At 58.7% G+C, this 12,191-nt stretch overlaps 1 protein-coding gene across 2 annotated transcripts in view; it reads left to right on the forward strand.

Annotated features, from left to right (window-relative positions):
• The window catches only part of RERE (arginine-glutamic acid dipeptide repeats), a 280,788-nt gene extending 272,461 nt beyond the window's left edge, over positions 1–8,327 (forward strand). For both annotated transcript variants that reach the window (XM_081057650.1, XM_081057651.1), the window contains 6 exons: positions 159–1,468; positions 1,553–1,769; positions 2,470–3,193; positions 4,729–4,875; positions 5,306–5,486; positions 5,750–8,327. In XM_081057650.1, coding sequence (XP_080913776.1) covers positions 159–1,468; positions 1,553–1,769; positions 2,470–3,193; positions 4,729–4,875; positions 5,306–5,486; positions 5,750–5,783 — 2,613 coding nt within the window. In that variant the 3' untranslated portion in view covers positions 5,784–8,327. The remainder of the gene's footprint in view (positions 1–158; positions 1,469–1,552; positions 1,770–2,469; positions 3,194–4,728; positions 4,876–5,305; positions 5,487–5,749) is intronic.
• Positions 8,328–12,191: the final 3,864 nt, after the last annotated feature.

Raw genomic sequence — 12,191 nt, forward strand, 5'->3', positions numbered from 1 at the left:
AGCCAATTCTCCCTGGGGAGGCAGTGCCCTCTCTCCCAGGGAGGAGGCGAACGTGGCTCCCGAGACTGGCTGGGTCAGGGCAGGCCCTCGTCTTTGGGGCCCAGCTTGGTGGGCGCCCTGCCCTCCTAGAACTTCCTCCCTCCCTTCTCTGGCCCCAGGAGATCAGCCGGCCCAACTCACCATCCGAAGGCGAGGGAGAGAGTTCCGACAGCCGCAGTGTCAACGATGAGGGCAGCAGTGACCCCAAAGACATCGACCAGGACAATCGCAGCACGTCACCCAGCATCCCCAGTCCCCAGGACAACGAGAGTGACTCGGACTCCTCTGCCCAGCAGCAGATGCTTCAGGCCCAGCCCCCGGCCTTGCAGGCTTCTAGTGCGGCTGCTCCAGCTCCCGCGGCCCCCCTGGGAACCTCCCAGCTTCCAACACCAGGGCCCACACCCTCTGCCGCTGCAGGCCCTCCACAGGGCTCCCCGTCAGCCTCCCAGCCGCCCAGCCAGGCTCCAGCAGCCCCTCCCCACGCCCATGTCCAGCAGGCACCTGCCCTACACCCACAGCGGCTGCCCTCCCCACATGCCCCGCTGCAGCCTCTGACCGGGCCAGCCGGCCAGACCTCCGCCCCGCCTCATACCCAGCCCCCCCTGCACAGTCAGGGCCCACCCGGCCCTCACAGCCTGCAGGCCGGGTCCCTGCTGCCACACCCAGGCCCCCCGCAGCCCTTTGGCCTCCCTCCTCAGGCCTCCCAGGCTGCCGCTCACCCTCACCCCTCCCTGCAGCCCCCAGCCTCTCAGTCAGCGTTGCAGCCCCAGCAGCCCCCACGGGAGCAGCCCCTGCCACCAGCACCCCTGGCCATGCCGCACATCAAGCCCCCGCCCACCACGCCCATCCCCCAGCTGCCAGCACCGCAGGCCCACAAGCACCCACCTCACCTCTCAGGGCCCTCACCCTTCTCCATGAACGCCAACCTCCCACCCCCTCCAGCACTGAAGCCCCTGAGCTCCCTGTCCACACACCACCCCCCTTCAGCCCACCCTCCACCCCTGCAGCTCATGCCTCAGAGCCAGCCACTGCCCTCCTCTCCTGCACAGCCCCCGGTGCTGACCCAGAGCCTTCCTCCTGGCGCTGCCTCCCACCCCCCCACAGGACTCCACCAGGTGCCCCCTCAACCCCCCTTCACCCAGCACCCCTTTGTCCCTGGGGGCCCTCCTCCCATCACCCCTCCAACCTGCCCCTCCACCTCCACCCCACCTGCGGGGCCTGGCCCATCAGCCCAGCCACCCTGCTCTGCTGCTGTTTCTTCGGGAGGTAGCGCACCTGGGGGGGCAGGCTGCCCGCTCCCCACCGTCCAGATCAAGGAAGAAGCTCTGGATGACGCTGAGGAGCCCGAGAGTCCTCCACCCCCGCCTAGGAGCCCGTCCCCCGAGCCCACTGTGGTGGACACCCCCAGCCACGCCAGTCAGTCAGCCAGGTACGGGTCCCAGGAGCCTGTGCAGGGCGGGGGGCAGGGCTCGGCTTCAGCAGGGGCCCCAGCAAGAGATGTGGCGTCTTTCAGGTTCTACAAACATCTGGATCGGGGCTACAACTCGTGTGCGCGGACAGACCTATACTTCATGCCTCTGGCTGGATCCAAACTGGCCAAGAAGAGGGAGGAGGCCATTGAGAAGGCCAAACGGGAGGCAGAGCAGAAAGCACGAGAGGAGCGGGAGCGCGAGAAGGAGAAGGAGAAGGAGCGAGAACGCGAGCGGGAGCGGGAGGCGGAGCGAGCGGCCGTGAGTGCTCGGCTGGGCAGGCGGCCCATGTGTGCGGGAGGGGCCTGGTCATGCCAGGCTGGGGACCCTGGGGCCGCCCTGCTTTGTGTGACAGTTGTTCCACAGTTCATTTCCACAGCAGCTGGAGGGTCAGGTTATGTTTGAACCCCATCCCCAGGCTTTTCTGAGAGTGCCGCTCATCCCTGAGCGACTGATGGGACCCTGGTGCCCACCAGAGCCAGCCCTGGGCCCCTCTTTGCCCAGACTCGCGCCATGCGACCCCTCCCTTGGCCCTGGCATGTCCAGGCTGCCTCAGAGCAGGACTGTACACTTGTGTCTCACTTACTCGAAGGAAGGAACGGAAGAGAAGCTAAGGGGAAGGCGAGCCGGGCACTGGGGCAATCCCCAGCCACCTCAGATCCCTCTGGCCGCCCCACCCGGGGGCTCTCCTGTAGGCTGGGCCACACGGCCCCTGCCTCTGCAGTGGGGAGCCCCACACCCACACACACACACCCTCTCCTATGCAGCACCTTGTCTCACAGATACACGAACCTATCTAGGGCACCAAGGAGACTGTCACAGCTGGGTCTGGACCATGGCTGGGAGACGGATCTCGGTGCTGGTCTGGAGGGACCGAGTTGGCAGGATGGCAGCAGGGTGGCGCTTATCTCCTCAGACCCCTGAGCAGCTGACCTCACCCCTCACACCCTCTTTCCTTCAGCAGAAGGCGTCCAGCTCAGCACATGAAGGTCGCCTCAGCGATCCCCAGCTCGGTGGTCCCGGCCACATGCGGCCATCCTTTGAGCCACCACCCACCACCATCGCTGCTGTGCCCCCGTACATCGGGCCCGACACGCCTGCCCTCCGGACTCTGAGCGAGTACGCTCGGCCCCACGTCATGTCGCCCACCAACCGCAACCACCCCTTCTACGTGCCCCTCAATCCCACTGACCCCCTGCTGGCCTACCACATGCCCGGCCTGTACAACGTGGACCCCACCATCCGGGAGCGGGAGCTCCGAGAGCGGGAGCTCCGGGAGCGGGAGATCCGGGAGCGCGAGTTGCGGGAGAGGATGAAGCCGGGCTTTGAGGTGAAGCCCCCGGAGCTGGACCCCCTGCATCCGGCCACCAACCCCATGGAGCACTTCGCCAGGCACAGCGCCCTCACCATCCCCCCCACTGCGGGCCCCCACCCTTTCGCTTCTTTCCACCCGGGCCTGAACCCCTTGGAGAGGGAGAGACTGGCCCTGGCGGGCCCCCAGCTGCGGCCTGAAATGAGCTACCCTGATAGACTGGCGGCTGAGCGGATCCACGCCGAGCGCATGGCGTCACTGACCAGTGACCCTCTGGCCCGACTGCAGATGTTCAACGTGACTCCACACCATCATCAGCACTCACACATCCACTCACACCTGCACCTCCACCAGCAGGACCCCCTCCACCAAGGTGGGTGCCCAGGCGGGAGCGCTGGTGTGGAGGGGTGCGGGCCGAAATGGAGATGCGCTTTCCTAAGCCCTCCTGATTCCTGGCAGAGCTGAACGTTCAGCATCCACCGAGGAACCGCGTTGTCACTGACGCACGTTCAGCCTTTGTCTTGCTCAGCCCCTCAGCTCCCAGAGCTGCGGTGAAGCTTAGGATCTTGGCCCCGTGCCTGGGGTGGGCCAGGGTGGGAGGGCAGTGGCTGTGCTCACTGGGGCATGTTTAGGGCAGGAGGCAGGACCGAGGGCCTTGGGGCAACCTGGGTGGCGACAGGTTGTCACTGAGTGGGAACTTAAAGGAGCAAGCCCCCATGGGGAATGAGGCTTGGGCTCCTGCTGGCTAGCCTAAGGCAGACGTGGGCACAGCTGGAGCCCCGCTCGTTCCGAAGCCCTGCAGACCAGGTAGGTAGAGTGGGAGGAGGAGAGGCTGGTCTTGCTGTCCACCCAGGAACTTCCTCGTGCACAGACCTCCATGCTGGGGAGAGGGTTGGCAGAGCAGGGCCGCAGCTGGCTTCTTACCTGTGTCCCCAGCTCTGACACACGGAGCCAAGGAGCTGTCGCATTAACCCCCTGATCCTCACACCTGGAAGTCTCATGCCACCTGGTGTGGGCCTTTTAAGCCCCAGTGTGCTGTAAGCGGACAGCCATTGGCTCATACAATGTTCATCCGACAAGAATTGACTGAGCACTTGTGATGTACCAGACTCAGTTGCAGGTGTTAGCAGCACCCCATCCCCGTTTGCCTTCCATATCTGGGAGGCAGGCAATGAACGTGTCTGGATTGTGACACGTGGCCATGTTGTGGAGGACTAAGCGGGGAGCGGGAGCATGGGCCAGGGCGATCCTAAGAGGCCACGGGAAAAGCTCCCGGGTCGGTGACCTGTGAGCAGACTTGGGGTGAAAGGGCTGCTCACTGGAGACTGAGGAAAGCATCTCCAGGCAGAGGGAGAGCAGGTGCAAAGGGCCTGGGGTGAGCTGCTCACTCAAGGCAACCAGCAGAGGAACAGCCAAGGGAGAGCGGAGAGGGCACTGCCAGCGGGCAGTGGTCCCAAGCCCCATCTCTGCCCACAGCGTGCTCCTAGCGTCCTTTGGGTTCTGCAAGTGGACGACCAGGGAGGCAGCCCTGGGTGGGGAGCTAGTCCAGCCCCCAGCTGAGCAAGGAACACTGGCTGAGGCAGGCCTGGAGCGGTCGGCCAGGGGGGCTCTGCTGGTCCCCGGTCCTCAGCAGAATGGGGTGCCAGAGACTGCCTGTAGGGGGTGCCTAGGGGTGGAGGAGGAGATAAGTCAGCTCTTCTTTTTTCCTTCTGGAGCTCCACTGCAGGTGTGTGTGGAAAGGGGGGAGGGGAGTTGCTAGTGACTTCGGATCAGGGTTACTGGTGGGCCTGGTGACCAGGAGCCAGCGGTGATGAGGACGCCGCCGCCAGCGCTTCTAGCCGAGAAGGGCAAACGCTGAGAGCCCCATGACCATGCACCACCTGTATCCGGATCTCTGCCCTTTTCTAGGTTCCGCAGGCCCGGTTCACCCGCTGGTCGACCCTCTGACCGCTGGCCCTCACTTGGCTCGTTTTCCCTATCCCCCTGGCACTCTCCCCAACCCTCTGCTTGGACAGCCCCCCCATGAACATGAGATGCTTCGTCACCCAGTTTTTGGTAAGAATGCACCTGGGATAGGAGGAGTCCAGTGTGAGAGTTGGCGTAGGGATCTGGTCTGAGGTCATGTTCATTCACTCATATTCAACAAATACCTGCTGTGTGTCGGGAATTCACTTGGGAATAAGGCTGCAAACCCCTGCCCTCAGAGCTGGGGGTGGGGGTAGGCAGTGAAGGAGTAACGGGCTCCACATTCACACTGAGGGTTTCGGAGGTAAGCCTCTCTGAAGAAGGAACACTAGGCGGAGGCCTGAAGCCTGAGGCGGAGGGGGGAGCCCCCTCCTACAGGGGAAGGAGGGGCCACTTAGGGCATCTCTCGCCCCTGTGGGGCGCTACTGTAAAGGTCCCTCCTGAGGAAGTAGCCTCTTGCCCCTCCCCTGGGAGGCTCTCTCCTGGCCTTTCTATAGCAGATCTGCTTTGTGTTTGGCAGGCACCCCCTACCCACGAGACCTGCCTGGGGCCATCCCACCCCCCATGTCGGCGGCCCACCAGCTGCAGGCCATGCACGCCCAGTCGGCTGAGCTGCAGAGACTGGCCATGGAGCAGCAGTGGCTGCATGGACACCCTCACATGCATGGGGGCCACCTACCAAGTCAGGAAGATTATTACAGGTGATTCGGGAGGGGCAGGCTGGCTGAGCCCAGGGTCTGCCTACCCTACCTGGGGGCCACTTACCCACAGCGCCACTCCGCCTTGGCTCCATCAGGCCTTGGCCTGTGGTCCTAGAGGAGCCCCCTCGAGGAGCTGTCTTGGTAGCAGGGAGGTGGGCGCGGGGTCAGCTGCGCGGGAAGCTGCCTGCGACATTGGGACCCTGAGCGAATGCTGTGCTCCTGCCCAGGCCCGATGCTGACTGTTCTTCTCTCTTTCTTTCCAGTCGACTGAAGAAAGAAGGTGACAAGCAGTTATAAGTTATTTATTTGTTAATGCTGGCTGTGGAAACCCCAATTCTTGGGGGGAGAAACAGGACTTTTTACATACAATAGGATCTGCAAAAGCAAAAAGAATATCTTCTAAAGATTTCTTTATATATTTAAAAACCCACAACTAAAAATGTATCAGCATAATAGTGTTTGTTTGTAGAAAGGATTCCTTGAGACTGGTTTGGGTCTCCGTGCATGACAGTCCCCCAGAAACTTAGCGAGTCCTGGACTGGACTGAACATTCAGAAAACTTCCTGGCAATCTTGGGGTGCGGTGCGGCTTTCGTTTTCTTTTCCTTCGTTGACTTCTCAGTAGGTGCTAGAACCCAGCTCACACCCTTCACTGTGCGCACACACAGTCCCGTGTGTTTCAGAGCCCACAAGGTTTGCAGATAGGCGGCATCTGAGTTTGGAATCCAAGAGCTATAATTTTTAAAAAATCTTTTATTTTAATACATTGTAGGAAATCTTCATAATTTGAGAAAGTTCTGCAGCATGGCTTTTTATGTCTGTAAATAATTTTAGAACAGCCTTTTTTTCTTTCCACAAACGACTATTCTGATCTATTTTTTTCCAGCCATGTCACTAATTGTGAATTCCTACCAGCTATTGACAGAATACAGAGTTGATTTTTTAATAAAAAGTTATATATAATTATCCCTTTAATTAAAGGGAACAGATGGGCGTTACTAATTACAAACGGGCAAAGCTTGGGACGAGATTCGGTCGCAGCGGTGATCACCAGGGGTTTGCAGGAACCAATGTTCCAAACTGTTTCTTTGTTTTGCTGCTTTGATTTTCACTTCTGCCTGTTCCAAGCTTGTGCTTTGCCAGCGGTGCAGACATCTGTTAGGGTGAACCTCTGTCGTTTTGCACCAGGAGTTAATGGTCCACCCGTTGTCCCATCTCTGCGGGATAGAAAGCACATGTTTCTGTGTGTCTGATTGTAGGTTTCCTTGTAGATTTCTATGCACACACATTTGACCTGGATGAACTGCCTTTCTTAATACTCAAACATTCTAGAAAATTCAAGAAAATGATTCCTTACAAATACTAGCACATCTGCTTTGCCAAAGGAATCTGTTAGAAATCTCTTCCGTGTGTGTTGCCACGGGGTTCTTCTGGGGGAGAGGCCTGGCCACCCACGTCACAGCCTGGGGCTGCTTTCCAGTGGGGGAAACCCTGGGGTTGGCTCGGTTCTGGGTGGTGACCTGGGTGTCTACCCCAGGAGCGTGGTGACTCAAGTCGGACTGGGAAACTATCTGATTCCCACTCCATCCAGGAGTCGCAGCCACAGATGTGGAGTGGGAGGGCACACTTGCCCTGGGAGGTGCCACCCTGGGGGGCTCGGGCTGTCTGCACCCATTGATCAAGCTTTCTGCCAGGATGTGACCTTTTCCATTCCTCTTCTCCAGACTTGAGGGCTGTTTCTGCCGTTGGATGTGGTGGCCACATCCAAGAATTGTCAGACGACGAGATATTTCTGTGGGTTAGTGGACGTGAAGTGTGTCCAGGACCCGAGCCACATAGGGATAGGAAGAGAAGCTGGCGCTTTGACTCAGAAACCAGCAGGTGTTAGCTCAAATTCAGTTTCCGGGTTCCAACCTGATCAGGGGTGTTTTCCGTTTCTATTAAAACCATGTTCGGTTTCAGTTGGGACAGGTAGAGGATTGTTTTGTCTGTTGAAAATGTTTGTAGTTTTTTTTCTTTCGTTTTCTTTCATTCCATTTCTGCCTTAAATTCAACTTCTTATTGAGACGAGCTCAGATGAGCCCTTTGTTACCACACTGTGGCTGCATTGGCAGGGGCCTTTGTCTCCTCTGGAGGCGGTGATGTGCCATCGGGGCTGCTCTCCTGCAGGGCACCCCACGGGCTGCTGAGGCCCGGCATGCTTCCGCACCGAACCCCACTTTCTCTCCCACCTTTTGTTTTCCTTCTGGTAGAACGCAATGCCTACCATTCACTTAAACCTTCTTTATCTCCTCTCTATCATCCATTTTTCCAAAGAAGAGAGAGAGTGAAGTACTTTGAAGTCTGTATTGAAAATTGTCTGAAGGTGTTTTCCTGTTAGGTTTTGGTTTTCCCTCCACGTGCCAAGGTGAAGCGCTGAGTCTTCATTTAAAAGCCCGCATCCTGAAATCCTCACCTGGTCAGCTGCAGTGTAGGAGGCCCGCACCTTCACGGCGCCTCCGAAGCCCGCCCCCTTGGTTTCCTTTTGCATTTTCCCTCCTTTCGTTGGCAGTTCGGTTTTGCTTTTCCGTGTTTCGTATGTGTCTTGTTCCGTGTCGTCAAGATTGAGCGTCACGTCTCACGCGGCAGAAGCAGAGCAGAGTGTACATTCTGATTTGCTCCGTTTATATATATCTTGAAGCTAAATGTATATATGAGTAGTTTGCCATGAGATAACACAGTGTGAACAGAGTAGACCCAGAAATCGTGACTTCTGTGTTCTCTCCATTTGAGTATTTTGTAATTTTTTGGAAATATTTGTGGACATAAATAAAACCAAGCTACACTACAAAGCTGGGTGCTGACCAGCGTGCTGTGTCTCCTTCCTGGGGCTGGGTGGGGAGGTGGGCTGCCGCCCCTGCCTAGGTCCCCACGGTGGGCCGGGGCAGCGCCAGTCTGCTCAGCTGCTGCCGGCACAGTTTCCTTTCAAAGCAGCTTCCAGAAAGATCTACATTCGTGCTGTCGGGAGGAAGGGTTTCTCAGGTGAGTACATCTGCTCTCGGGGACCCTCCCCCCTGCTGACTTGAAAGAGTCGACCTGCAGTGGGACAAGAGCACCCTCTTCTCCCCAGATCCTGTCTCCGCCTGCCACGCACCCCACCCCTCTGGGGACACCTTCCGAGGTGTGTGGCCTTACGGCTCCTCTGCTTAGGGGAGGTACAGTGGCCGCCTCCTGGCTGCACCTCCCACCTTGTCCCTAATCTGCCTCTCCCCCCGCCCCCCAGGATGCAGCCTAGCTGAGGTGGGGGGGGGGGATGTGGCCTGAGGGGCAGCAGTCATCAGAATGGGCTCAGGCTTCTTCCAGAGACCGACACTCCCTGGGAACCCATAGGGTTGTCTTTCCATCTGGTGTGTCTGTGCGTTTCCGTACGTGTTGGGAGGTGCAGCCATGGCACCCCAGAGCACTCACTATTGATAAGCCAGGCAGGGCTCCTCGCTTGCAGTGGTGGCCCGGGGAACAGCACGGTGGCACTACCTAGTGTGGGGCACAGGGAAGCTTGGATGGCCACAAGGGTGGCCCGAGGGGCATACACATCAGTGGCCTCGGGAAAATCGCCAGGAATCCTGCAGACCAGCTGTGGGGGGCACACGCAACTGTCATTCTGGGTCATGGACGAGAAGGGATGGGGCGGCAGAGGGGATGGTGAACAGCTGGAACCCAGGAGCCATCTTTGCTGTGGATAAAACTGCAATTTTTAGTGGGCATAAATTTATGCACATTTCAGAAGTTAAACTAAAAGACCAAAAGTCTGAATGGATACGTAGACTGACGCTGCAGACGAGGCCCTCACCAGAGCTGCACGGGTTGTAATTGCTTCTCCGGCATGGCCACTGTCACCACCCTGCCATGTACCCATTCTGAGGCAGGGGCCTGCCCTGATGGACGTGGATTTGTAAGGGGACAAAGGGTCTACTGTCCAGCAGCTGTGCCCCCAGGCAGGCCCTCAGCTCTTGGACCCCAGATGAACTGGCACGGGTACCCCTCTACCCCTTGGTCCCTGTGGTGGCCCCTGGGCTTGGGCTCAGCAGCCCCTGTGGTTCCAGTGCAGCACAGGCTAAGAGAAAGGTGCTTTCAGGGCCTCCATGGAACTGAGCGGTGTAGCTGGGTGCGTGGTGCCAATGTGATAAGCGGGACCTCAGCTGGGCACCACCTGGGTAAGTTGAGGTCACCCACTGGCTTAAGATGCACAGCAGGGGAATCAGCAGTGACCTCCCATGTTGGCATGGAGTTGGGGAACTGTCATGCCTGGTCCGCGGAGCTGTGCAGTGCGGACGCCAGCAACTGGTGGCGAGGGGCAAAGCTGCATGGGAGCACGTCCGGGCCAGGAGCCCCTCGCTAGCCTCAGGCCTTACAGTCTCCCCAACCACACAGTAAATCCTAGGGACCAGCACAGGCTCAGAGCTATGGAGTCAGCGGGACCAGGTACCCCGACATCTGGAGTGCAGCTAACAGTCCCCAAGACCATTGGAAGTGTTTCCACACTGGACCCCTGAGCAAGCCCTTGCCCCTGAGCCCGTGAAGACACTGATGGACAAAGAATCAGCCAGTCAAGCCTGTGGGGGGCTAGTTCCTGCTGCAGGATAACGTGAGCCCTCTGATGCTTGGAGCTCCCTCTGAAGGCAGGGCCTGGCCGGAGCTGGGCCACGCAAGCTGCATGGGCCACTGTGGATGGAGCACACGGCCCCTTTGTGGCCTGGGCGCAGCCTCCTGCAGCAGTGTGGGCTTTCCCCTGGCGTTCACCACCCTCGCTGGTTCTCTGTCCTGCATTTTCGGTCCTTGGTGCTCTCAGGATCTGAGGTGTCCTCGCCCTGCATTCTCACTGGGTTCCCAGCTGCCCCAGAGAGCTCTGGCAGCTCCAATGCTGGGCCCTAGAAATTTATTTTGCTGCAACCCCAGGTGGTTTCTCTGGTGGCTGGCTGTCTTTGCCAGGACCAGCTTCCAAGTCACCTGTACTTACTTCCTTTTGGCATGTCAAGGACCCAGTCTGCAAAAGGGACCTGGCTCTACCAGCATGGACCCCTGGCTACTCCTCCCCAGCACCAGGTTCTAGCGGGTGGAAGGCATTAGCTCCAAAACTACTTGCTGAAGGAACGAACAGGCCCTGCGGAGGAGGTCTCCTTGGTGAACACTGCATATGTGCTGCCAAGCTGGCCTGGGTGACCAGATACAAAGGTTTTTAGCTGCTCTAGGGAGCTGGACCCCTGCCGCAGTGCCTGAAGGGACTCCTCTTTCTCCTGCAAGTTTCTAGTAACCCTCCCTCCCCCCATCAGCTGTGCCTGCTGGGAGTCCTCCAGCCCTGGTTACACCCGGGGTGGGGGTCAACTTTACAATTCTGGCCTTTGGTGAAGCCCTAGGACCTGGACACCCAATGTTGAGTTAGATTAAAACAGAATTGTAAGGCACTTCTTAGAAGACCCTTTCGGCCCAGGGAGGATTTCTGAGATGGACGAAACTGCCGAGCTGTTTCAGGGCCGATGTCTTCAATGATCCTGACCACCGCTTGTCACACTCCCAGGCCCATGTTCGTCCCACATCTTGCCACAAAAGATTTGAAACTTGGTCCTCACTGCCACTCCCAGTCTTGGCCACCAGGTGGCAGTATCGACAAGGCCCAGGCGCAGTTCTGGGGCTGCTGACCTGGGCAGCACTTGTGCCTCAGGCTGGAGTCCAGGTAAGGTCCCCCCACCACCACCCCGAGATGATCCGGGACAGCTGTGTGGGTTTGATGAACATTTCCTGGAGGCAGAGAGCCGGGCAGGTGGGGCAGGTGTTGTGAGCAAAGGGTCACTGGACCGAGTCAGACCGCAGGGGAGAGAGATGGCAGGGGGAGGGAGCTGCAGGCTACGGTGGGGCGGGCAGGGTGCAGGCGTGGGTGTTGTGACACTTTCTTCAGGACAGGCTTTTCTCGGCTGCATGCCCAGCACCTGGCCCGGTGCTGGGACATACACAGTAGGTGCTCAGTAAACACTCGCTGAGTGGAAGAGGATCCATGATGCACCCTCAGCAGTGAGGGATTTTCAAGTATGATGACCTCAGTCACCTCCCGTAAGTCCCCCTGAGGCCCTGTGCGCCTCGAATGTGCCCCCAACTCAGGACATCTGCTCCTGTCCTCCACGTCTTCAGGAGGCCTGCACCGTGCACAGCAGGCAGGGCTGAGTGGCCCCAGCAGCTGTCAGTTCTGACGTTCCGGGGAGGTCACCTCCATTCCTCGAAACCCGTGGCCCAGTGTGATGGGTGTCGGATGCCACCTTACCCAGTCCCCGTATCCCAGACTGGTCCAGGGTTCGTCCAACAGCCTAGGAAGATAGAAACCGAACTGGTGACAGCTGGGGCTTTGCCATCTGTTCCCTCGGTCAACATGTCATCCTAAATGCTGTGACCGCTGCAGAGGCAGAGGTCGTGTTCATTCTCAGGAGCACCAAGGAATGGGAGTTGATTTTCAGGTTTACTGGGGACAGTCAGGAGTGGCCTCGGAATCTGTGGCATGGTCTTTGTTTGGCTTTAGTGGCTGAGGGCACGTCTCATCGCCCAGCAGCAGAACAAAGCTTTCTCTCCCACCTCTATTTCCTCGGAAGGGAACCAGGCGCTCCCTCCAAGCTGAGTCCCTGAGAGCAAGGCCAGAGGGGGGACGACAGTTAGGCCCTGGGAAGGAGTGTGGTGACCCAAC

Source organism: Rhinolophus hipposideros, assembly GCF_964194185.1.
Source record: "Rhinolophus hipposideros genome assembly, chromosome: 8".
NCBI classification, from domain to species: Eukaryota; Metazoa; Chordata; class Mammalia; order Chiroptera; family Rhinolophidae; genus Rhinolophus; species Rhinolophus hipposideros.